The 27,352-nt window shown below is 40.1% G+C and overlaps 3 protein-coding genes across 6 annotated transcripts in view; 1 reads left to right on the forward strand and 2 right to left on the reverse strand.

The window, feature by feature from the left end:
• The window catches only part of LOC119725703 (epidermal growth factor receptor kinase substrate 8-like protein 2), a 56,567-nt gene that overhangs the window by 2,164 nt on the left and 27,051 nt on the right, over nt 1–27,352 (forward strand). For 3 of the 4 annotated variants that reach the window (XM_038197233.1, XM_038197235.1, XM_038197236.1), the window contains exon 2: nt 6,166–6,216. The gene's annotated coding sequence lies outside the window, so the exon portion shown is untranslated. Of the gene's footprint in view, nt 1–6,165; nt 6,217–26,662; nt 26,977–27,352 lie in introns of those variants that run through there. The other variant, XM_038197234.1, reaches the window with a different exon arrangement.
• Nucleotides 18,210–21,164, reverse strand: LOC119725704 (organic cation transporter protein-like). The gene is made up of 2 exons (XM_038197237.1): nt 19,339–21,164; nt 18,210–18,450 (listed from the first exon to the last, which is right to left on the reverse strand). The coding sequence occupies exons 1-2, from the start codon at nt 20,936–20,938 to the stop codon at nt 18,314–18,316; spliced, it is 1,737 nt and encodes a 578-aa protein (XP_038053165.1). The 5' UTR covers nt 20,939–21,164; the 3' UTR covers nt 18,210–18,313.
• On the reverse strand, nt 22,667–23,014 carry LOC119725402. Its single transcript, XM_038196806.1, has one exon. It carries the CDS (start codon nt 23,012–23,014, stop codon nt 22,667–22,669), a length of 348 nt encoding a protein of 115 aa, XP_038052734.1.

Raw genomic sequence — 27,352 nt, forward strand, 5'->3', positions numbered from 1 at the left:
GTACACAGGGTGTTGAGTGAACTTCGTATATATATGGAAATCTTTCCGATTCTAAGAGCAAGATAAAAGAAATTGGCCGTAGAAACTCGTGACTTTACTGTGTTTTATAAGTGAATTCACTACTCTCTGTGGTTTCAAAGTTTGTGGCTCTTTGGATAAAACTTTTCCAGAAGCCTTTATCAAGGTAATCGTTGTTATTGCTAATTGGATATTTCACAATTATCTTGTTTACCAGTTGCGCAGGCCACTTGTGTGGTGGTTATCTGTGTGGAATATGGACCTTTTATTGTTACAGAACCGAAATTAAAACGCCTCCGAAATGTCATACAAACACTTCACAGTGTACCCAGGTTAACTTTTCCGTTGTGTGTGGTTATTTTTTTCCCCGGTGGGTTCAAGGGTACGCTGCGTTTCAGATATGGGTCTTGATTTGGATTTAGGTCAGAGTCAGCAGTGCTAGTGTTTGGTTAGATGAAGGAACTAGGTAAAGCTTCAGTTTTTTTTTATCTCCACAATAGCTGATCTGTGGGATAAAGGAAGCCGAGATAAGGTACTTAGGGCAGAATAATAGATATAGGGCGGAAATGCAAACACTTCAGTTAGTGTGTCGGACACATGGGAAAGAAACGGGTGAATTTACGCAAGTGTAAAATTCCACAGCCATCAATGAGCAATTGAAATATTTCTGCTTGTAAATTTAGAAACGGGCGGGTAACTTTTTGACACGTAGGAAGTTGTGACGTTGAAGAAAAGGTCAAGTACCACATATTTCTGACATTTTTCTGACGAAAGGGTTTTTTTTTTGCATCAATTCATTTTTATTATGTTTCCAGTAATTGCATAGTAGGTCTATGCATTGCACTGTATTACAAAATACACTGTAGCTGTTCTTCAATTTTAGCAACGTTTCGCACTTTTATCACTAAAGACATAATTAAAAGTGCGGTTAGGTATCAACTGAAACAAATTCCCACAAAAACACTTGACTTGTTGATTTCCTTAGTCCAGCTGGTTAATTGTACAGGGAACATGATTACGTACTTTGACGTCACGATAGTGCAAGTGCTTGATACATGATTAAATATTGTGCATAATTTTTTTGCAGCCCTGTTGTGCTGGTGTGTAATGGAATTTAAAGGCAAACAGTAAAAGTAGACTTTGAACCCACACGGCAATTTCACTGCACTATTTTATCTCCAAGGAGATCCAGTAATTGTGATAAATCAAATATGGAGGCTTTACTTTTCAGATGGATCAGATTGGCTGGAGGTCTTGCACATGTTCCGACATGTGACCACGGATTGTGTGAATGGTCCGTGATGTGACAAACGTTACCGTGTACATGTGCTTTTTAAATCCCTGTAACCAAATTTCATCTTGACCATGAGATTACATGTAGTAGCCACGTATTAAAGGGAAAATTATACAACATTTGCAAACATCAAAAAACGAAATGATCAAATTATCACGAAATACCTTACTGAATTGTTAGGGACTGACAGTCTAAAGCATCCTTTAACCCTAACTCCCTAGGCCTTTTTGCTAGGATGTAGCCTCAATCCTGCAAAATCCTCCAATTGGCCTCATGGAAAAATAGCATATAGCCTCAATCCTGCAAATTCCTCCGTTATTTCTTGAATATGGTCCATGGAGGGATGACCACTGCCTGAATCCTGCAAAATCCTCCGGCTATTGTCTGTCAATAGGCTGAGGCAGAGGCAGTGACATCCTGGAGCAGTGCGGAGGATGTCAAGTATAATCAAGGACTAAATTTATGCACGGCTGGGCATAAACAACACAAGGTCCGACCCAAGACCTTGACACAGTGCGTACTCCGAAATCAGCAACCCACTTTTGCCATGTAACCTCAATCCTGCAAATTCCTCCAATTTGCAAAAAGGATTTTGGAGGATTCAGGGCGGTTAGGGTTAAAATCTTGGCTCCTGGTGGGCTGACATTTTCAAGAAAAACTGTATTTTTCCAACGCTGGTCGGCCGACCAGCATTGGAGAAAACTGGCTTTTTTAAAAATCTGTTCTTAATTTTTCATATTTAGTTATTCTGACTTTTCTTTGCAATTGAACACACACCTGTGAAGGGGTACAAGCCTGCTAGACTGATTCTCCGACCTTACAATTCCCCAAAGTGTATTAATTGCTACGTTTCATCCTAAGTGGGGTCAGGGAACCAGACTACAAGAACATGATAGGTTTTCTTGGTTTTTCCAGCATCTACAAGCCCAAAACATGAAACAGGTCAGTTTAACAATATTTTACATATAACATACTAATCCTCCAATCCATTTATTTCTGAAAATTGCAGCAAAAGCAAATGTTGTACAATCCCTTTAACAAGTGGGAGAAAGGAACATACAAAATACATACTGTACAGATAATTCACTTTAAAAAGTTAAAGCTCTGAGTAAAATTATTCTGCATATTTACGCGTAGGACATGTAGCATTAGGCTCAAAATAATGATAGTTCTGCTTCCAGGTAAGTACCTGCCCTTTTTTGACAGCCCCTACCCTAATTTTCTTTTGGGAACAATGAGGGAAACCCCCAAAACCATCAATTTCTACCCTTTACCCTTTACTACGGTACACGCAGACACCGCCATACGATCGTACGCAAACAAAGTTGCCAAAACAATTCCTGATCTTCCTTCAATTTATGAATAAACATACAAAGCACAAATAATTAACCTTTTTAATTGACAAAACTTCAGAAGCACAGCAGTACTTGATTACATTAGGAGTCCACCTTTTATTTTGTTTTGTTAAGTTTTTACTTTATGACTGTCCTCTATTTATGTCAATTATTTTGATTTATTAAGCCGGCCAATGGACAGTGTCAGCCTTTTTTGAAATAAAACATATTTGCTGAACGCAAAATTAAACGTAAAGTCACATCCTTCGCAGATATTCAGTATCCGAATGCATTTTGCCAGTTGGTGAATGACATGCCTGCTATTGTGTTGTACATGTAGGCCTACAAAACTTAAACTCTCCTCTCTGTCCGGTCGAGAAAGTACACGTCTACCCAACAGTGGAGTTATTTAACAGTGAAAGGCGGTAGCAGGCATCTTCAACAGAATGTCCTCGTTTTGTGTGGGTCACTGTTTTTCACTTGTTTACACTGACACTGTTATTGACGTTCTTTTGTTGTGGTGAAAGGATTTCCCTTTTTCCACAAAAGCCTAACCATGCATGACAATTTAACCCTACCCATGCCAGGATTTCTGGATCAATAAATCCCCTTTATATTCCCCATAATAAGTACCACACTTTGACCTCAGCTGTTTTATAATACTTGACTAAAGACAGGGTCACTAGCCATGTTCAAAGTGTACGTGTTGGTACACACCGTACGTTTGTGATTTTTTGGCAGTTAGACAGGATAGAATAGAAGAATAGAATTCTTTATTGTCATTTGTATATAACATACATTGAAATTCATTATGGCGTTGCCAGCTGTTAAAAAAAAAATAAAATAAAAAAAAAATAGCCCACAAAAGTCTTTCAACTATTTCCAATGAAGTCCCTTGTTAGAAGATTTGGAAGGAATTATGGTTTTAGTGGTGGGAGGAAAACCCCAGAATAATATTCTTGGGAAAACCCATGGAATCAGGCAGGGACTGAAAACGTAGGCACTGCTACACCAACCTGATCCCCCTACGTACCGGTATTATAAAAAGTTCTAAATAATATATGTATTGCACTTTCCAATGTGACATCATATGGAACCATGCACATTCCTGTATATTGTTAAAGTGCAGCAGTATACTCTGTGGAGTTACGTAGTCATCTGGACTCCACAGATTGTTTTGTGTGCATATTTGCACTGATCACCTGACGTTGTGTGAATCTGTCCCCCCCCCCCCGACCCGTACGGTACCCATGCACACTGGGTTGGTCTTCTCATGAGTCATTCAATACACACTACACCCATTTTTTTTCACGTGCTGTGCATGTGTGCAGAATCCTTACTGTAAACTCCCCTTTTCTAAATAAACTCGGTGAGTTCTGTACCCCAGTGGTTCAGTAGATAATTTGTTAGATGCACATTTATCGTATATTTATTGTACAGTCGCAAACTTGGAAAAGACTCTTGTTGTTAGACTCAAGCCAGACCTCACCTTTTTGAACATTTTCCATTGTACATACATGTACATGTACATGTATCATGTATGTATCATGTACATGGAAAGCAGATTTTGACACCCCTAAACATGTTCTTGCATCATAATTGTTATAAGGCCAAATAAAATAATGATGTGTTTCCAGTAACACTGCCCAGAAAAGGAAGGGTCAGTTTTTTTTTAACATGTATGTACACGTGTACATGTATACATACATGTATAAAGTAATTATTTGTGAATATAGGAGGACAACTAGACAATTAGAAATACTTGAAAGAAGGTACTTTGCTTCATATCCTTACAAGTGTTTCATTAATTTTCCAAGTTGTATTTGGGATATTTCATCACTTCCAAAAGCATTAACATGTGAATAAAAAATAATTAAAAAAAAAATAAACAAAATAAACTGCCGACCCTATTCACACCCAATTTGTTAGGGTCGGTCTGGTTACTGGAAACATTTTTTGGGGGGTGGGCCCAACATGAATATCTTTACAACAAACATGTCTTGTTATTTCAACTTGGGCGGTGTATTAAGAACGATTAATTTATTGTGACATCATGCGGATGTTGTATTTTTTCTTTAAAATTCTTCAAGTTGTACTCTACAAAAACATAATTGCCAAAACAAAGTGCCATCCTAAATATAACAGCGTTTTATTTATTGCATAGGTTTTATGAAAAATGAGATTGTTTTAAATTGTAAAAGAAATGGTTCTGTGTGATAAAGTCATTATTGAGAACAAATTTTGGAAGTTTCTTTTTGGCTGGAATGAATCACTGGGCGCGGTTTGAGAGTTCAAAGATACCGCTGTAAAGTGAAGATCACACCGTTGCCTTATCATCCATACAAAGTTCAAGTTGTGTTTCATAAAACAAGTTGATATGTTTGCCATGGTTATTTATAAGTACAAATCAAGAAACTGTATTAAGAATTTACAATGTATCAATTATTAGCATTCATTGTCTCTATTGTTCTGGATATGGTTGACTTTCGGTCTCGGTGGAAGAGGAACAGAAAGCTGCTCTTTCTCAGGGAAAAAATATAAGTCCAATTCTAATCAGACCAGTGTATCTAAACCTGAACACATGTAATGTATGGGAAGAGAGGAAACAACCGGTCCTGTAAACGTCTAGAATTTATTTTTTTTTTTTAAATTTGTAATTTTTTTTATGCCTACGATTTAACTCCATTTCAGTTGTAAAAGCTCATGCGGTTAAACAGCTCGACACATTGATATCATTTATAATTTCCATGTCATCACCTTAAAATCCTTTTATTTGTTTTATTTTTTTTTGTATTTTAAGTTTGTTTTGTTTTCTGGTCCTATTTGTTTTTTTTTTTCATTTGAGTGTTTATGCTTTAGTGTTTTTCCTTTTCGTGTCATGTTGTAATTTTGTAATGTCGTTTGGGTCGAATAAATATTAATAATAATAATAAAATATAATTTTTAATTTTTTTACAAGTCAAAAGGCAAAAGATTTCGGCCCTACATGTACAGTATGTATAAAGTCTTATCATTCACAAACCTGCACACACATGTAACAAGTTTCCGTCAATATTTTGACACTTTGGGCGTTAACACCAGCCTTGAGCATGTTGAGCAGAAAAGTTAACTCGCTGTATCGGAGTAACCATAAGCACTTATTGATTTCATTTTGTTTTCTGTGTCTGTGGATTAGTCACAGTGAAATCTGTACTGGCATACTGCCATGTGTGTTCATGTATTGATTTCTGTAATTGATTTTAGCAAGTTTTTTTTTTCACATCAGAGCTCACTGGGTTATTTTTCTTCATTTATGTTGTAAGCCAAATTTAAATTATAAAAAAGATTTAAAAAAAAAGGGTTATTGACTGACTTTGAAAAACGACTGACTGTTTTGGGTACATGATTTGCAGACATGACATGTTAACGTACAACATTGTCTTTGCGTAATTATTAATTTCACAGGAAATATTTCCTGCTAACTTAAAACTCCACGACAAATTGTTCAAAACAATGATCCTTTCTGTTTTCTATCAACAGCAAAATAATTCAAAGCTGGTTGCATTTTCGTCATCAAGAGCTACTTTGCTGGTGAGTTACCTCCAGATTTTTACAAATCCTCTGCAAAGTCTTTAAATGCAGCGGTTTTTGGATCACATTATGTGAAATTGGGAGAGTTAGGATTGTTATTTTGGATGCACATTGCACTTTTATTGAAGGAATGAGAATCAACAAGACATAGACGCAGACAGAAAAGTTGAGACATCTACCGGTATTCAGCTTACAGTACGGTCTACAGCTCATTTCATTGGAATGCCGCAATGGTGCAAAATAAACCCACATCAGGTTGTTGTAATTTGGTGTAAATGGGCATCATCTGAACAATTTGCATTGGGTTTAGTTCACAAGAAAAAGCCAAGGGGCATTCCTGAGGGCCAGCATGCTGAATGTACGTCGTTGCTTTCTTAAAGAATTGGTCATTTGTTGGTCATTTGTTAAGATTTACCTGCAATTTGTTTGTAAGAGTCGGTAGGATTCACCCATTTATTAGTATTTTAATGCTTAACAGTCACTACATGTCGTTGAGTCTACTGACCAGTCCTGTGTTCATGTGTTTATGTATGTGCTTTTTATAAGACGTTCAGGCAGTTTCCCTGGGCATACTTAAGATGTCTTAGAGATGCAATGTTATGGCACAGATCAGATAGCCCAGCTGAGAACCCCCTCACAGTGTTCCTTTTCAAACAGACACAATCAGGACAATGAGACGGGGCCCTTGCAAAGACTGACTTATTACAAGAGGAGGGTTTTAAGGAGTATGTAAATCGAAGCATTCCAGGAACCTGCAAGAAAGCAACCTGCTTTCATTGTGTTGCAGCAAGATCTCATCTCATGTGTATCATTGAGTACAGTTTCATGTGATATTACGGTTCTTTGGAGTTAGGCAAAAAAAAAGTCTCTAGTTTCTGGTCAGCGTGCATCGTCGTAGCCATGTGCGTCGGCAAAATGAAAAAGTTTTTATTTCAATGTAAGATGATGCCTCAGAACTGCCAAACTTACTGGTTGACTGCTATCCTGCTGCTGCACAATTTTAACGTGTGTTTAGATGGGGTTACTTACAATTGAGTATAAGCTTTATGTGGTCTCTCTGGGCTCCCTTACATTTTGCACTAAATTTAGTCGAGATCGTAAGTGGGTGCAGGCTTCTCCAGCCTTATGGTCTTACTGAGGTCACCTCAAGCTCCACCCTGAAGGACAGTTTTGAGAGTTTTGAGGGGATCAAAGCGTCATCTGCAACATCAGCCAACATTTGAAGAAGAAAAAAAGTAGGAGGAAAAAAAAACAAAAAAAAAACACCCGCGTCGCCGCACCACTTTTGGGGCAAGCTGCATACCAGATACCGGAGACTTTTTTGGGGGGGCCTTATGTAAGAAAAGTTATTCATGGAAGAGTAACACTAAGTTATGAAACGGATATTACAGCAGTGAAGACACACATAGTGTTTGCAGACACGTGGAGAACTATTGGTAAGAAGGGTTAGATAATGATTGCTAATCCTAACAGCAATAAGACTCCCATGTGTCGTTGAAGTGACATCAACCTTGCACAGGCAGGTTGTCCATTTATGAGTGCCTTTGAATTCCTTAACAAATATTGCTTAAAAAGAAAAAATTTCAAGAAAAGTGGTATTTTTGTATCAATTTCCAATGCTGGTCGGCCGACCAGCGTTGGAAAAAACTGTTTTTTATTTAAATACTGCCCCATTTTACCATTATTTTGTTAAGTTGCATTTGTTTGCAATCGATTACACACCTTTGCATGGGTACAAGCCAGCTAGACTGTTTCCCCAACCTTACAATTCCCTGACATCTATAAATTGCTCTGTTTCATCTTAAGTGGGGTCAGGGAACCAGACTACAGGAACATGGTTGTTTTTCTTGGTTTTTCCAGCATCTACGAACACAAAACTTCAAACAAATCAGTGTAACAATATTTCTTATGAAATACTTACCCCCCAAATCCATCCATTTCTGAATTACAGCAAAAGATATTCCCTTTAAGATTTCATTACATAGTTTGTTAGTTACATGTACGGTACATTGTACATGTATCAACTTACCAAGGCTAAGGTTAAACAACAAACATTTTAAGCACTACCGGGTACATGTAGTTATTAAACATTTGAAAATCTCTGCACACAGGAGACTTTTTCTATTCAACAAGTTTCTGTAATCCAGACTTTGCATATCATTGTATGGTCTCAAAGAAAGGTTGAACTCTGGCTATTTAACTTGCTGTTCTTGGTTGTGAGCGAGGTTGAGTAAAGTACAATCACATGTACAGTGCGTTTCCATTTTCAATAAAGTTTCCCCCCCCCAAAAAAAAATCTGCCAAAATATCATTGACATACTTAAATGCAAAGGTGTTTTGAGCAAGTGCTAATCCATCAATTTCTCTTTTATTATGTGGGTGTATTGTGCGAGTGCAAAAGGGTTTTTCCAAGGTTTGGTTGTGTTCTTAAGCTTGTGAATATATCCTGCGTTGGCAGTCGTTTGCTTTTCAAGTGGCCTTCATTCATTGCTGGAAATGATTTTCTGAAGATTTCTGCCGGAGTTGGTTTACCTGTCGCTTCGGTGTACTACATTTGTATGATTTATGTGTGTTGGACTGTGTAACGGGGCCTAATCATAAAAAAGGGGTAACGTTTGATTTGTGAATTTCAATTTGTTATGAAGCGTGAAGCAAAGGAAAATTTCTTGAGGCCAATTAAAGTGGTTAACTGCAACCTTCACCTTTCACATAGGTACCTTGGTCAAGCATATGTAATGTCGATGACAGAGCTTCTAAGAGTTCAGTGAATAAACCTGGAAACATACTTTTCAAATCTTGTAACGGTACCCCCCCGGTACATCAATCATTTAGTTATTGAGATCACTGAATCATTAATTAGATGTCATGGTTAATTGGCTCTGTTGAGCACACAATATTTCCTTTCATAACTCTGGATTGCAATTGATAAACCTTTCCTTCAGGGGGCAAAAAACCTGATATTTTTCAATTTGGGCATATGGTCTTTCGCACTTCATGTACCAGTACAGCCGACAAAAATGCCTTGGGTTTAGCCATTCAAGTTTAACTTTGCACCAGTATGACCTGGGTGTGGTCCGTGAACTTTCAAACAGTTGTTGAGCTGACTGGAGCCAGAATTTGCCTTGCTTGTTTTGTCATATCATTCCTGAGGTGCAGACAGACTGGTGGTTAGCAGCCATTGTAATCCAATCACTGTCAATTGGAGGGTCACACTTCCCTATTACCACAGGGGACCAATCATTCAATTATATGGGGTGCAACAGGGGTGATAGTCTGGACTGTTCCCTGGTCCTTGTAGTGACACCTGTTCTGTATGAATTAACCAGTGTAGGGGGCTAGAATCTTGTACATCGTCGTCGTCATCTGTTGCGCACTCGTTTCTAATTAAACATTGCGCGTCTGATCTGTTGTCTCCAGCCAGCTCTGTCATTGGTCTCCTTGTTCAGGTCTATGCTGCCTAGGGGTTTGAGGTCGTTGTTAATTGTGTCTAACCATGTTCGTTTCTTCCCCCTGCCGGTCTTTTCACTTGTAGATATATGCTGTGTTGGATTAGTGTGAAAGGCTTATATATGACTTGAAGCTTTGCATGGCGGATGAGATAAAGTAGAAAGATTGCGGGTAACACCATGTGGAAAGTAATCTCTTCTTGGAAGAATTGTGGTTCTGAAACAGTTGGTTGAGTGTAGAACTTGACGTTTCGGACAGTGTGCTCTGTCCGTCCTCCGGAGGGTGAGTGATGAGATGTGGAAGATGCATCCCATCACTCAACCTCCTGAGGACAGAAAGAGCACACTGTCCGAAACGTCCAGTTCTATACACTCAACCAACCAGTTCTAAGAACCACACTTCGTCCAAGAAGATTTTACTTTCCACATGGTGTTCCCGCAAGCTTTCTACTTTGTGAAAAGGGCTCCTGAAATCTTGGAATTTGACTTGGGTCCAACATGGATGGTGTGAAAGGTCCTGAATAAAGTTGTATAGTGTGATGATGTGCTGTGCGTGCACATGTGTGCAACATCCCAGGTTCACATACTGATTTGTAAAACACATTACAAATTTATACAAGATTGTAAAGCCTGGTAGGCACTTCTAAGCTTGACAAGAACACCTTATGCAATATGCATAGCACTCAATTGGATAGATTGATTGATTAATTGAACAATAAATGAATTGAAGCAGGTAGCAGACTGCTCATTCTTGACTACATGTAATCAGACGCATGTAGATTTTTTGCAACAAAAATATGCATGGTACTTTGTATTGTATACAATGTATACATTGTATACAATGGCAAAATGTGTACATAAAATGTGTACAAGGTCAGCTCCTGTGCAACAACTGTATACAGATGTGATTGTCTGATCATTGCCTTTTCAGGAGTTGGGTCTTAGAATAACACATCCCTAGAGTAAACCAGTGGTTATTGATTGCCACCCCCAGCTGACATTCCTAACTCAAAACATTGGTACATGCATAACCATATCCTCCCTTTGCTTTCTACAATATAGGCTAACATAAACACCCTCCAGGCGACCCCCCCCCCCCCAAAGCAGGAAAGAAAAATTGATTTGTTGTGCATTGTACAAAATATGGACTTCTGTGTAGCCTTGAAAGGCCTACATCTTCTTTGATTGATTTTCTTTACCCCAGAGGGATAAAAAGATGATGTGGGGAAAATGGGTGTAACAGTTAGACTCTTCAGACTCTTCAGTGTGCTCAAAGGAGTCTTTTGAATAGAGGCTTATTTGTTCAGAGCACAAGTAGCATAGGGATGCTGCATAGCACTGTGTAGAGCATGGACAAATTAATCGGTAAGGCAAAAAAAAAAAAGTCTCCGGTTCCTAGTATGGAGCTTGCCCAAAAAGTGGTGCGGCGACGCGGCTTTTTTTTTTTTACATGATTTTTTTGCTTCAAATGTCGGCTGATGACTGCAAATGGTGACCGACTAAACTTAGTGCAAATATATGGGAGTCCAGAGAGGCCACATAAAGCTTATTCTCGACCATAACCCAATCTAAAAAACACGTTAAAATTGTGCAGCAGCAGGATTCCAGTCAAACCAGTGAGTTTGGCGGTTTTGAGACATCATCTCTCATTGAAAAAAAAACTTTTTCATTTTGCCGACGCGCATGGCTACGGCGACGTGCGCGCATACCAGAAACCGGAGACTTTTTTTTTTTGGCCTAACATGGAACAGTGCTCACCTGAGCTTTGGGACATCCGTCCTTCTTCATGGGGTAATGTTCACATGTACCGCACTACCAGTACATGTAATGCAATCTTGTTCGTTAGTTGTGGGGACCACACACTTGTTGAGCGATAGTTATTATGGGGACCAAAAACACCATTGGGACAGCAGAAAATCCCCATAACTACATGTCTGCCCTTATTTCCATTTCACAGTTCCAGGGCTGCCAACTTTGAGTAAAGAGCTGAGAGTGAGAATTTGGCGATGGAGCTTGATCAGAAATAATCATGGTAATGCGAGCGCAAAGTACAAAGCCCTAACGGCGTGGGTTCGGGGCCCGCTTAAGGTTCCCACAAATATTTTTTGGGATTCTAGACGCTCTGTGTTGCAATCTCAGACAAGTTCTGACCACTTTAACCCATTTTTAAAATACAGCTTCCCGTACCGGTAAATATACCCGGTAGATTGACAATAATAAGAAATAATAAATGAATAAATAAAACTAAATAGAAAAATTCCCAGTGTCGTATGGTACGGTGTACATACAAAATTCCACTTTGTATTTAATCCGCAAATCCATCCAGATGCTTCAAAGGTCAATTCAATTAATTCACATTTATTTCCATTTCACAGTTCATAAAATACAGCTACCAGTAAATAGGCCTAAAGATTAACAATTAGTGTACACACCTGTACATGTATACCGGTTCATACTCAAACAGGTGTACCAGTACATGTACCGTATACATTAGGCCTATCATATTAACTTGAAATTAACAATATGGTGAAAATGGAGGCATGTCACGGTAAGCGGTTGCTTGAGCTGGGGATGCCATAAAAGACAAAACTACCTACCGGTAGGTATTGCGGAACATGGGTATTGGGGAACATACGGTAGGTATTGGGGAACATCTATAGGTATTTGGGAACATACCTACCAGTAGGTATTGCAGAACATGGGTATTGGGGAACATACATATTGGGGAACATCTATAGGTATTTGGGAACATCTAAAGGACTATTTGGGAACATACACACTGTACCTACCGGTAGGTATTGCGGAACATGGGTATTGGGGAACAGGTATTGGGGAACATCTATAGGTATTTGGGAACATACCTACCGGTAGGTATTGTGGAACATGGGTATTGGGGAACATAGGTACCGTATACACCCCATTGTGTGTACCGTATCGGTACCTATGCAGTTTGAAGTGGATGCTATTAGCCACACTGTCCTCCCCTCAAGTCTTGAGACTGGTACTGCCGCACACCACAGCATCACTGTATGAGGATAAGCCGGTAACCTTTGTTTGATGTTCATCTTTATGGGGATAATCTGGTGCTGTGGCTTTACATTCAGGCAGCGGTGCATTTCGCCAGCACAAAACGGCCGTCATTGTGAAAGAGATTTTCTTTCCTTAAGCTGTCGATCGTCTAGTTTGCTTTACTGGTATTGTTGAAAAGATTTGAAATCTGGGAATAAAGGTGTCTGGACTGAAACTTCTGATGCTTTCTAAAACAGAAAAAATTGCATGTTTCATGTTGCCTCATTGTCCCCTTACAATGTACTGTACACGTATGCTCAGTTAGTCCCAACTCAAATAACACCCCCCCCCCCAAAAAAAAATTGCCTTCCTACCTACCCTATTTTCGAATGCCATGTAATCGGAAGCAGATCTACCGGTATTCTTTTATTTGGGCCTTATTAATATTCTCTCGCAAGCCTGAAGAAATACAGAGAAGACAAAGAGAAGAAATTACAGTTTAAAAGGTGGGAGGAATACCCCGGAATGATATTTTAGGGAAAAAACCACGGAATCATGCAGGGACTGAAAACCCAATCCACAAATTGGCCTTGGTGGGATTCGAACCCGGGCCACAGCGGTGGAAGGTGCAAGGAAGGTATTGCTATAGATGCCAACCTAACTTTCCCATGTCAGGAAAACATCTTCGCATAACGAATCAACATATAATTGATGAGGTGGACACAGGTGGATTAAACAGGTGGATTGACTTGGTCCAATAAGGTCCTGCATCCCTTACAGCCACAGTCAGTATTAGAGGTTGTATTATGACTATTGTGTTCTTGTGATTATCCATCGATGGTCACAGTAGGGGGTAGATTGTTATGTGTTCAATGAGAATACTACTTGTATGATGACTTAATCACAGTTTCTTTTGAGACTAAAGGGAGTGAAGGATTTCACGCTGTTATCCGAGTTTGAAGACTGGATTAGAGCATTGAAAAGGAAAACCTACTGGTATTTTCTTTGTATTAATACATGTATACAGAGTGTGCCGTGCCAAAAAAATGCAACATTAAAAAAAAAACCAAATAATTGCAACTGTTCAATGTTTTTTTCTTCAGTGAAATTATATTTTACATTAAAGCCTGACTTTTTCTCAATCCACTCCATTTCACCCAATTCCATATTGGGTCCCTAGATCCAGAAACACAATCAATTAGGCGTAAATTGCACTTGGGCTACTCTCACCTGGACATGCTGAATCTGGGTTAAGTATTGAATAGGCATTGATGTAGGCATTGAAGTTGGTGACATCACGGTTGAGAATGGTCCAAGATCCATATTAATTGATTGTATTTCTGGATCTGCATGTAGGGACCCAAATGGAATGGGGTAAAAAGGAGTGGATTGAGAATTTATACAGTAGTCAGGCTTTAATATAATATATAATTTCATCGATGAAAAAACATTAAACAGTTTTAATTATTTGTTTTCTGAATGTTGCACTTTTTTTTTTAGCACACTCTGTATGTCATATGTAGGCCTCCTAACATGTTATCTAATCAGACTTTTTAAGTGTTTACTTACATGTTATCTCCCTCAAAACTTCATCAGACCTACGTGTACATGCAAATGTGCAATTCTAATTTAAGCAATGGTTGATGTGACCGCTTAATGATAAGCAAACTTAAAATGAGAAATAACAACTTGACAAAATAAATCAGTTTGATTTTTATTGTACTTTAGACTATTTGTCTAAAATCAGCTGACTTTTCAAAGTTCATAATTGGGAAATGTCAGAAGTCACAGCCTCCAGATTAATTGTATAATGATTGGCTATACACCTGACTTGTAATCAGTTGGTCTAGGGTTCAAATTCTGCTACATCCCGGTACCTGTACTTGCTTACATTGTACATCTAATATTAACCTTTTTTAGGCACAGTTGTAGAATGTAGACTCTACCTCTATTCTCTCTAAACTCTCTAGGGAGAACATTGTACAATGATACCATAATAGTTTCCTATGTATTAGGCCAAAAAAAAAGGCTCCGGTTTCTGGTATGCGCGCGCGTCGCCGTAGCCATGCGCGTCGGCAAAATGAAAAAGTTTTTTTTCAATGAAAGATGATGTCTCAAAACCGCCAAACTCACTGGTTTGACTGAAATTCTGCTGCTGCACAATTTTAACGTGTTTGTAGATTGGGTTATGGTCGAGAATAAGCTTTATGTGGCCTCTCTGGACTCCCATATAATTTGCACTAAGTTTAGTCGGGCACCATTTGCAGTCATCAGCCGACATTTGAAGCAAAAAAATCAGGGTAAAAAAAAAAAAAAAGCCGCGTCGCTGCACCACTTTTTGGGCAAGCTCCATACCAGAAACCGGAGACTTTTTTGGGGGGGCCTTAGGATTTCCATTTTTTTTTTTCCTTTTTCATTTCCTATTATTTCCTCCGTTTTCACCATTCAATACTCTTTTTTTTTCCTGAGGGTCGAATATCATGTCTGGCAGTAGTCATTGTGGGTTTTGCATTCAGTAGGCCAGGTATCCAGATTTGAAGACTCATTTTGGAAATCAAATAAACAAACAAATAAATTTGCATCACAACGCCATCATGGCAATTGTAACCCAGATCTCAATCTGGTGCTTTGCCTTTGCATAATATCAAAACACAGACATGCATTGCCCTCATAAATGGAGCATATGCTCATGATGCAGCTCAAAGTTTTTGAAATTTTATAACATTTACGAAACAAGACTTCTCTTCTGCATGAATGCGTTGTTGAAAACCAGACTTGATTGAAAGAAAGTAATGTTTAGTCCTTGTCTGGAGTGCTACCATTCCAGGGACAAGTGCTGTCCATCATTTCACCAGCCAAAGATTGATTGTTACGAATAAAAAGTCTTGCTCCAGACATAGTGCATATTAGGTCAAGAGGTTCCCTTCATATCACCGAACAGAGTATTAATTGCCCCGTTTAGTTCATCCTTCAGAGTTGATTGTACTGTCGCTAAAAAGCTGTTTTATTCAGAAACAAATAACCGACATTCCTTGCAGATAGTGTATCTTTACCATCATCTTATCGGTATTCTTCAAACAAATTTGGCAATGGAATGTGTTCAATTTTTTGGCCAATTTGCAGCATAATACTTGCAAAATCTGATCTGTGTTTATATTGGTTTTGTGCCAAGAAAAAGGTTGCTTCATTTAAATAAAGTTTGATAAATTTTCTGTTTGACTGCTTTTACACTTCAAGAAAGTGTTGACAATAACTTTGTCGAAAACATTGTAGAAAACAATTTTAAAGCAATTTTGTCTCCACCTGTAAATTTTATTTCTGATAAAGCATGACATATGTAAGGCTTGTTTTCAGATATTCAAACTAGACTCATAGAGTCATATCATATTGTGAAATTTATGTTCCTCCTGAACTTTCCTATACAGCTTTTTATTTTATTTTCTACAGTCAACAACTTCCTCAAGGAAGAATGATCATGGGTCTGAAATCTCAGCTTTAAAGCTGATTTCAGCTTTTTTTGTTTTGGATTTCAGCTATTTTCCCTCACTTGCTGTGTACAAATGTATAGGAGATTTCCAAAGTTCAGCTTTTTTTGCACCTTTTCCAGCTGTTCTCAGCTATTTTTAACAATGGTCATTCACACCCCTGATGATGCAAAACAAACTACCACATCCACAGAAGCCCTGTGGAATGTTGACCCCTAATGATTTAAATGTGTAGGCATGCAACTGGGAAGTCGCCCAAAAAAGAGGAAATTCAAATCTATCCAAGACTTTGTACAGTGTTTCTCTATTTTCAATGGCACACATGGAAAGTAAAACAAGAGGAAATCAGCGGATCTGAGGAAACGTTGCATGCCTGCATGAACACATGAATGGTACATGTACGGATACATGTCCTGTATGCACTAAGCTTCAACAAGCATGTATTCGCTGCAAACTACTGCTTTCCTTTTTTTTTTAAATTTTAAATAAACATATGTGTTTACTGGCTTTTTAACCTTTGAAATGATTGATCACTGGCGTACCTGCTATGCAAGTACATGTATGTACCTTACCTACGTGCCAGCACACACACACACTCACAATGGTGGCCTTGTTGCTATGGCAATCTGGGTTAATCTATTCACTTTTTGGCGTCCTCCCGGCACCACTAGCAATAGATCATCAGTGTTGTGTTCTTTGATCAAAACAATTGAAACAGAAACGTTTCATGCATCGGAACGGTGACTGCTCTATTTTCCGACACCCCTCTGTTCCCACACCTGAACATAAGATTGTGTTACTCCAGGTTATATAGGGTTAGGGTTAGGAATAGGAATAGGAATATGTGCAGTGGGAACATAGGGGTGTCGGAACATACAGGTGTAACCATACTCCCATCCCCTTCAAAAATAAAAGGTTATCCTTGTTTTTTTTCCCCCAAGGGGAGGGGGGGTGGAGTTTCATTTGTGTATGAAGCTGCGATTGCCTTAACCCTAATGATCCCCAACCAGCCAAACTCCTACACCAGGGTTTGTTGGAATCTGTTAGGATGAGTACTGCACTAGTAAACTGGCTGTGCTTTACATGGGATTAGGCACACCACAAATAAACAGAGTCCAACTGTTTATGTGTACCGTTTACCATATGGTGTTGGGTTTTGCTAGGATGAGGAAGGTTCGTTGTAAATCACCTTAAGGAGTTATTAATGTTCGCATAAAAAAAATGCACAAATGAAACAAGGTTAATTTATATCCATTTATTTAAAACAAAACCCAAAGTCCCCCAAAAACAACCATGCATGTACATGCAATGTATTAATATTAATTAAATTTATTTTAATAAATAACAATGATTAAAAGGTACACCCCTTCAACTCCCATAATATTTCTCAGAACTAAAATTCAACATTTCATTTTCCCAAGTATTTTCAGTATAGGCCTACCTTTCAGAGTAAAAGTCTAAAACAGATTTTTTTGCCTTTTAATATTTTAATTCTTCTTACAAATGATAATGATTTTTTTTTGGGGGGGGGGGTCCCTTCTACCTATACAAAAGAAAACTAACCATAAAATACTTTCCCAATATTATTAGGTGAAATTAGTTTGACCTTTTGCGTTAACCACAAAGCTATGTTTGCTTGGAAATAAAAAAATATAAGCAAGCTTCACCAATTGAAAACTAAAAACGTTTTCTGTTTTAAAAAAAGAAATTGTCTAAAATGGCTATCTGAGCAGTCTCAGACAGGCAAAAAATCCATCCTCTTCCCCTGCCATGCCTTTTGACAGGACAGCCACCTACAGTCAGATCACATTTCAAGCAAGCACTGGGACAAGTCAAATTCAGTCAACGGGCAAAAGCAGACTAGTGGTAGTGGTGGAACTATGGTACTGGCTTATCAATCACCTACAGTCAAAGCTAAGCTGTATCAAGTTACATAGACAGTCACAGCCAGACAATCCTGCTTCATGTAGGCTGGGAGCTCTTAACTGTTGAAAACAGTCACTTGATAGATTTTGACTGAAAGGACAACTTGGCACAGAATGTCTGTTTCCATAGGAGGGTAAATATAAAAATGCACAAACCAAGTTAATAAACCATACATGTACCAAGCAAAAAAAGAAAGGTTAAAAAGAGATGTAAGTCCATAATTGAAACTGTTCAGACATCCACAGGTTGCTTGGCAGTTTGATCCATTGTACATGTAGATAGAGGCAGGTAGTCTTGAGGAGGTTGAGTGGGACTCTCATCCTCTCCATCATCATTGCTCTTGACGCACAACTGGAAACGTCTTCCCTCTGTAACACCAGGAAATAAACAAGAAGATTGTATTCCTAAGATGGAATATTGCGTCGGGTGATGTAAATCCAACCAGGTTTTGCCCTTCACAGACGTTTTTGCCCTTCATCTGGTTTGATTTACATCACCCCGATGCAAAATTCCATCTTATCGATAGTTATGCGGTACCCGCTGCTATGTACATCAGATTCTAACCAGCCAACCGATCCCGTTAGCTTGGTGGTTGAGTGGTAAGACATCTGCACTAGAAAGCAGGAGGTCGTGGGTTCGAGTCCCACCCGAGTGATTTTTTTCCAACTTTAACTCTGGAGGTAACACACTGAGTATACAGTGTTTATACGTCGGTGAAGGGCAAAACCTGGTTTGAAGAAGATTGTACTGTTGTTGAAAAAAATGTGGTACAGTTTGGAACTTTTGGGTCTTTGTAGAATGTACAGTACACAAATATAACATGGTTTTTTGAGGGTGGACAGTCAATATTAGCTACCCAACGTATTGGAAGTTGACAAACTAGTTCACCTCAGGAACTAGCCTGTCAACCTCCGATATGAGAGGAGCTAATATCGACTGTCACCCGAAACAAACCATGTTATATTTGTTTTACTATACAAAATTTGCTTAAATCAGTGACGTACCAGTACATGTGTAACAATAGAAATCTCCATGCACTTCCAACTGTTAGCATGTCCACGCCATGAAATACCGTACATGTTGTGCTTAAGCAGCAGCATGATTTTTCTGCTACATGTACATGTACATGTATATTAAGCACTTACTTTCTGCTTACTGTTAAGCGGCGCCATGAAATTGGGCACTGGACTGACATTTCATCATCAAAGATGTTGTATTGGGGAAACTGAAGGAAACTAAATGATTGTATGACTTACTGCCAAAGTTCTCTCCGTCCTGTATGGTATCCGGAAGACTGTAACCCATGGTCTCTGGAAGCATCAAGGACAGGACTCCAGCAATGATGGCGCTTCCTCCGAAGACACACAGAGGCAGTGGTTCCCAGTACTTGCCCAGGATCAAGATGAGAGGACAGAGGACTCCGCTAACACGAGCCACCATGGAAGATGTACCCATGCCGATACTCCGGATGATGGTTGGATAGATTTCAAGGGAGTAAATGTAGATGTGACCGAACGCTGCACTGATCGCAAATTTGCCCACCATGGCTACTGCAGCCCTGGCCGCTCCGAGAGGAATGAAGACTGTAATGAGGCAAGACACTCCGCCAAAGATGTAGAAGGCTACGAGGGTTATACGTCTGCCAAACCGATCCATCACGTACCAACACACAAGATAACTGGGTATCTCCAAGGCTGCGGAGACAAAGGCAGCAAGATAATCATCGACACCCAAGGCAGAGGTACTCAGAGATAGTCCGTAATACACCATGTTGACAACAAACCAGTCAACCCAAAGGATGAGGGTTTTCTTGCGGAGGTTGGGAGTGCGGAGCAGATCAAGTTGGGTGACAGGGATGCGAGAAGGCTGCTTCGTTTCTTCTTTGCTTTTTTCACTCAGTTTGTCAAGCAAGTCATCCGGAGCCTTGGTACCATTCACTTTAGCTATCTTGTGTATGATTTTGGTGGCTTCTTTGCATCTGCCTTTTGTTATCAACCAGCGAGGAGATTCAGGCGAGATAAGCATCGCAGGCAAAGTAATAATGAATGGGAGTGATATCGCCAACTGTAGATGGCGCCATTCTCTCAGAAGAAATGCCAAAAGTGTCAAGAGAAGGTAACCGATTGCAAAGGAGAAAAACAGCATGGTATTGGCAGTGACGCGCTGTTTGGGACCAACTATTTCTGACATCAAGACATAAACCATGAGAACTCCACCATAACTACAGGCAGCTGTAAAAAAGCGCATGGCCGTGTAGGCAGTGAAACTGGGAACGAAAGAGGTAACAATTGATGAAATTGTGACAAGAGAAAAGGCCAATATGAAGGTCTTCCTTCTACCGATCCAGTCGCCTACTGAACCCCACAACAAGGAGCCCACTAGCAATCCTGCAAACCAGACCGACTGGGCATAACCAGGTAGATCCTCTCTGTCACAGACCAAGCTGAAATCTTCATTGATGGTGGACTTGTAGCGCGAGTGATCAAACTCCCAACCAGCATCGCAGGAGATGACGTCTGTTGAATTCAAACTCTGGTTTCTACCAACGTCATCATCGTCCGTGGCATAGCGCTCACATGAGGAGTAGACCTGCTTCCCATCGTCGTCAATGTGATAGGGAATACTGTAACTCTTCTGCTCTTCCTGACACTCAGTCGCTGAAGCCAGTTGGAGGTGGCTGCAGTTGATCCTCTGGCTGTCTGGTACGGCACACCAGTGATCAGTGTTAGCAGCCAGAAACACCTGCCCTATGAAGTGAAATGCAGTAGGAACCTTAGCCAACAGCATAACAAACACCAGCAGTTTCTGGTACTTGCCATAAGGCCCGATACGTTGCAAGATGTCTTCGTAATGCATGTTGATTTCTGTCGTTACTTGATCAGTGTGCTGGGTGTGGCGAGCAGGCTAGGGTTTTGTTGCAGTGATCAAAAAAGCTACAAATGGTACCGGCCTGAATCAAGCTGAATCTCTGACCTGTCCCAGACAAAAGTTGACCTTTTCCTTTGTAGATTATGTCCTCTGGAGGGTAAAATGCTTTGTGTGAATAGGCTTATATTAAGTTTTTCCGCCCACTGTGTTTTGCAACAGGTTGGACCGAGCTATTCAGCATGGAATCAGGGTGTGTTGCACGGACAATAATGACCATCTTTTGAATAATAATGACCAAATAACCTTGCCAGATACACCTGTAATTGGAACTCGTTAGGGTACCAGTTCGTGTTCAGGTAACTGATCAACAGCTGCAAGCCAGACGGGTGCATCTCACTTTTTTTTTTTTTGGACTACTGTATCGGTTTGAATTGCTGTAATTTTTGGAATATAAGCCGCGGCTTATACGTTGAATTTGCCCATGAAAATGTGTACTGTGGCTTATACACAGGGCGGCTTGTACGACGAGCCTTGAAGAATAAAAGTTGTATTGTATTGTATTGTTTGTTTTTCCATTTGTTACAAATTAATATAATGCTAAAGCAACAGTTTATTTACTACAGCAATAACTAAATTTAATAGAATGCTAATACATACATGTACAACACTTTGATCAATTAAACATAAATGGTGACAGATGGGGGAACCAGGAAAAAAGCCTAAGCTTATACAAAGCCCCGTTTGTGAATAACTTATGAAATTAAATCTATAATCTACAATTGAAGCTATAAATAAATCAGTGGTCAATAAATTAATTAATTAATTAGTTGGCATAATAGTAGAAAAACTGAAGGAAATTGAAATATACTGATTTACAATATAACATTTGATTATGATGGAATGTGACTTATACAAATGTGAATTATGGGTGCACGTCTTATTATAATACCGGAAATAAGTAGTATGTTAATGACATTTACATTTAAGAAAACATCTGTTGCTGAAATGAATTATCAATTAAGAAAGTCATTAACAAACCAAACGCACGTCCCATGAAAAGGTACCGAGCGGTAAAAAGTACGGCAGGTCGGCCAGCCATGCGTGAGTGAAAGCTCACGGTTTCAGTCCAAAAGTCAAAACAAGTCAAACATTCAAAATTTCCAATGATTTTCTTCAACGATTTTCTTCAACAATTTTACTTTCTGTTTTTCGAAACACGTACTGGTACCCCTCTACATAATGGAGTGTCCAGCTCGCAAGTAAGACGGGAACAACTCCTTTTATGGAGATTGGCGCTCGTGTCCTGCACGATGACATGCAGATGCAGCTGTGGTGAGTGCGTTGTGTGTTTAGGACTATGAAATGCTGACTCACTGGTAGTATTGCGCATGCCAACGTGAGGATTGTGAACATTCAACCAATATAACGGTAAAAGGCACTGGGATTCATAGAGTCCAAACTTCATGTGACACTGGAAAAGTGTTTAAGACCAGCCAGCCATGTCTTGATCATCCGTTTAAAACCGGCCACGTGACGGGCTCTCGACCAATTGGAATGGGTAAACTGTCTGAGGTATTTATGAATATTGGTTTGATTGATTGATTTGTTATCGTCTCATTCATAGTACATCAAATGTTCAGCCTGATTGGCTGCTAAAAAAGTTTCTAGGGTTAAGAATTAATGAGACTGCTCGGTATCCAATTCATCATGTCGGTTTTAAGGCCGTTGTCCAGTCTGTTCTGGGTTGGCCTGCTTTCTCCCTATGGCTCTCCTCCACTTGGCCCTGTCCGTCGCATCCCTCGCATTGACTCCAAGCAGTCGCATGTCATCTGACATGGAGCTCTGCCAAGTCTTGCGCGGTCGGCCGATGGGTGTGGGCCCACCCACAATTACGTTGGTACACCTCTTGACCCAGTTGACATCCTCCTTTCTCTCCACATGACCAAACCACCTCAGCCTGTGCCTCCTCAATACGATGCCGATCCCCTCCACTCCCACTCTCCTCCTCAGCTCCTCGCTTGACAGCCTGTCAGCCAGAGACACCCCACACATCCACCTGATCATTCCAATTCGTTAGTGACTTTGTCATACACCCGCACCCACCACTGATTACAAGTGCCTATTGGATAAACACTGAAGTTGCGTTAATTTCGGTTCCAGTGGTTCTAATGCTACATAATGTGCAGTTGGCGTGGTTTATACCGAAGTGACGTCACACTAACAAACCGGATGGGCTCGGTGCACAAAATGCCCCCTCAACGGTAAGAGAGTGAGAGTTTGGGGAGACCACTGGGAGAGACATTTGAATGCTGCAACGCCTGATGCTCACTTGAAGACGCTATCCGCTCCGTTCACAAGTACCCCGTCACCGGCAAAGAAAGTACAGTTGGGGGTGACCGACTGACGCCATCTTGCCTGAATGCAATTTTGCCTCAACGCGCAGCCGTACCACTGCGTGTACATAGTACAAATCCCCTGGTGTACGTGCTTCACACACAAGGAACGGTGCGCGTCAACCAGCTAAATGTCCCACCCATGGGACGTCGTTGCTAGGTAAAAGGGCGCCCTCTTTGTTAGCGCACTCTTTCGCTGGCGCACTGAGCCCATGGATTTGTGCAGATAACAGTCGGAGTAAAATAAGTAGTGTGTACTTCGTGGTGTATGCGCGTGAACCAGTACGCGCATGCAGTGTGCCCCGTCCACTGGGCTAGCAAAAAGCGCCCTCTCTAGTTGACGCACAGAGCCAATGACTTCCACTACTTGGAGCCCTCCAACTGAAATACCTTAGATTCTTAACATTCAAAGCATTCTTCAGCAGAAATGTTAATCCATTTACTTCTGGCGTTCTTTTCTTTTCTTTTCAAGACTTTCTAAGCCGCCCTTCTAGTTTTTGCCATTCCCAACTAAACCTTTATGGTTGATGTTATAATCATTCAGCCCTCTTTAATCTTTATTGATATTTTGACATTGACAAATTCTTTGATTGTATTTGTTTATCCCAAGAAATTCAAATTATTTCTGCCGCTTTTAAAAACTCTGTTGTCATTTCTACCTGAAAGTCATTTCGTGCTTTTATTGCTCAAATTCAAGGGGATCGACAAAAGGCGGTGGCATGTTAGGAATTTAGGTGAAAAGCTTTGCCGACGTCATTGCATGATAGCAAACCAACAGAGCGAACACTGAAAGCGGTTATAATAAACCTGTTTACTTTAGTCAACTTGGTTGAGTCTGGCCAGCTACAATTCTAGTTATGTTTGTGGGACGTGTATATTTCACTTTATGTTTGTGTATTGTTCCGACTTGTCTTAGTGTTGGTTTGTCCAAGGGGGAGAAACGCAATCTTTTCCTTCACTTTTCCATCCGTGTTGGCATTACTGTACAGTAATGTACATTTAATTTTTGTGTTAACTGAATTGCGTTTAAGGGAATAAATATGTGTTTGACCGGTTTTTAACAAGTCTTGGGGTCTGGACACTGATAATGGCCCGAGCCAAAGGCGAAGGACATTATTGGCGACCAAGTCCCAAGCTGATTTTAAACAAATACTTGGCTTACTGGCCAAGCACATGTATTCCCATTCCTAAATACGTGTACCTTTGGGTCCAAAAGTCAAAACAAGTCAACAATTATAAATTTCCAACAATTTTGTTCAACAGTTTTATCTAATGTTTTTTAAGTAGTAAAAAAAGTAAAGTCTGTCCCGAGCCAATGTGGCTCATCAGGCCGGCGTTTATCTCCGATTTCCTTGGCATGAAACGACTGAGAATATTTCTACTCCCCCAGATGGGATGCTAGTTCATCGCAGGTTACTCCCCAGCTAATGCTGGTACCCATTAATACTCCTGGGTGGAGAGAGGCAAGTGGGGGTGAAGTGCCTTGCCCAAGGACACAATATATGACCAGCGGCTGGATTCGAACCCCGGACCCTCTGATCATGAGTCACGAACCCTAACCACTAGGCCACACACTCCCACACTCCACACACTGTTTTTTAAACACCCCTCTAACTGCCTCTCGCACCTAGTTGTAAACATCTCCCTATTGGCGCGCACGTGGCACATATAGAGCGATGTGGCACAGAAAGCAGTGGTGCCGCTGTAGGCCTAAAGTGTGAATTTACGACTCTCGAAATACGGACTCATTGGTACCGGTAGTATTGCGCATGCCCAAGTGAAGATTGTGAACGTTCAACCAATAAAAGGGTAAAAGGGACCAGATTTCGTAGGAGTCCAAATTTCATGTGTTACCGGAAAGTGTTTTATCAACCGTTTGAAACCACAAACGTGACGGGGTCTCGACCAATAGGAATGGGTTAACTGTCTTATGAATTGTAAATATAACTATTATGTTCCTTGTTCTATGGTTTTATCATATGGACTGTGTTTCCCAACGTGTAATACTGATGCTGATGAAAGCAACTGACTGTAACTCATTAACATTTGGGGCAAGTACATGAAATGTACATATACACAGTCCTAGTATTTCTTTAGTAGGCTACATGTATACACTGCCATCTTCTCTCCTTTTTATCACACCGTTTCCTGGTTTCCCGGGAAAAAGTTCGCGGTAAAATATGTATGAATAAGAGACTGGCGAAGCATACATAATAACTTTGCGAACTGTGGCTGGCCAATTCAAAGCCACGTTTTGTCAAATGTCGGCAACGTCTGAGGGCCTTGTACCAATTGGGTCCTTTTTATAGCTCCGTGGCATTGAGATACTGTGAACAGGGTTGCTGTTCACAATGTACAGTGTAGATGCAGCCTGTTGCAGGTACATGTAGGTATATATATGAACTTTATACTGCAGTACGGATACCAGTACATTTCGGCGCAATGTATACGTTCCCACGATTCTTGATAACCTCAGTGTGTGAACTATTGGGCAAATGTTTGGTTTCATTTATGAAGACTGGCAAGAATACGAGACCCTTTTTAAAAAAAAGGTTATTGGTTAACATTTTGTTAATGAGAGTGATGGAAGAGGTATTTTTTTTAAAACAAAGTTATTTTTTTAGCATGTTCATGATGATGATCACACATGTAACATGTAGACGCTTGCAATATGCAGAGCATTACATTCATTCTGATACACTACCGGTCAGTTGCATCAATTGATTGCTGACTCGTATAATTGATAATAGGCCTACAGTATCGATTTTCAGCTGGTATCGATATCTGATCCCATACATGATACCCAGCACCCGAGATTTGTTCTCAAGTTTAATAAAAGCCATTGGTAGCAGATCAGTACAGAGGGCATGTCAGTACAGTGTGTACTCTGCACTCTCACACGCAGAAATTTATCACAGTTTTTTTTGGGCGTTGGGTTTTGTTACGGCCATGGTTCACCGGTCATGGTTCAGCGACTGTTCATAGCTTCTCATTGCATCACTGCGCGGTCACTGTGCATTGACATGTATAGTGCGGTGGGTGTGGAGAAGTTTGTATGGAAAAACTCTGGAATTTGGATTTGACACTCCGTTGGTACACGAACACCCAGTTGTACCGTGCATGGTGTGTGTGCATGGTGTGTGGCATGCACGACAACAGGCTACTCAAAGCGAACTTCTGGGTTGTCGTGATTGGGTGGATCACGTCCGGATGTGTGCAACAACCAACTTGTAACTTGTGAACTTGGCTAAATTGTGAATACTTCATGTACATGATTTTTAGGAGTGCAAGTGTCTGGCAGTTTCTTTGTGACAACTTTGGTTCTGAAGCTACCTTCTGAAGCTACAGTCCAACTTCGGTTTTATGATAAAGTTGGAGGTATTGGATCTTTGCTCTGCACTTTTGGATGTCACCACACTTGGATTCATAGGAATATATCTGATCTGCCGAGCGTGAATAATCTGCCAAGTTTTCGTCAGGTGAAAAGGACGGTTATTTTGCGTGACCTCAGCCTTGGAATTGTTGGATATCGTGGATTAGTAATGATGTATTGAAATTGGAGGGAATTCACCGTGAATCTTGGATTATGATCAAGGTATACATGTACACAAGTGGCTTCCTGTAGTTTCCAAGGTGAGTTTTGAACATTCCACAAGTTTTCTTCTGAATTTTTCTCACGGCGACAGAACTTTAAAAAAACCCACTTTGGTTGTAAGAATCATGTACATTTTGTAAAATGACATCAGCACAGAGTTCAATTAAGGTAAGGCTAATTAAAGAATATGACTTTTTGTATTTCATCGCATGTGGATCTGGGATTAGTTTCACAAAACTTAATAACATGTCAGCTAGTCTAGTTGAGAAAAGCTGAGTTTAATGGCTGTGGTTGGGTTGTCTTAAAGGCCGGTACCCGCTTATACTCTTTGATGAAACAGGTGAAGAGAGGCAAGTAGGGGTAAAGTGGCTTGCCCATGGACAAAACATATGGCCAGCAGCTGCATGGATTCGA

Source organism: Patiria miniata, unplaced genomic scaffold (genome assembly GCF_015706575.1).
Source record: "Patiria miniata isolate m_02_andy unplaced genomic scaffold, ASM1570657v1 HiC_scaffold_19, whole genome shotgun sequence".
Classification (NCBI taxonomy): Eukaryota; Metazoa; Echinodermata; class Asteroidea; order Valvatida; family Asterinidae; genus Patiria; species Patiria miniata.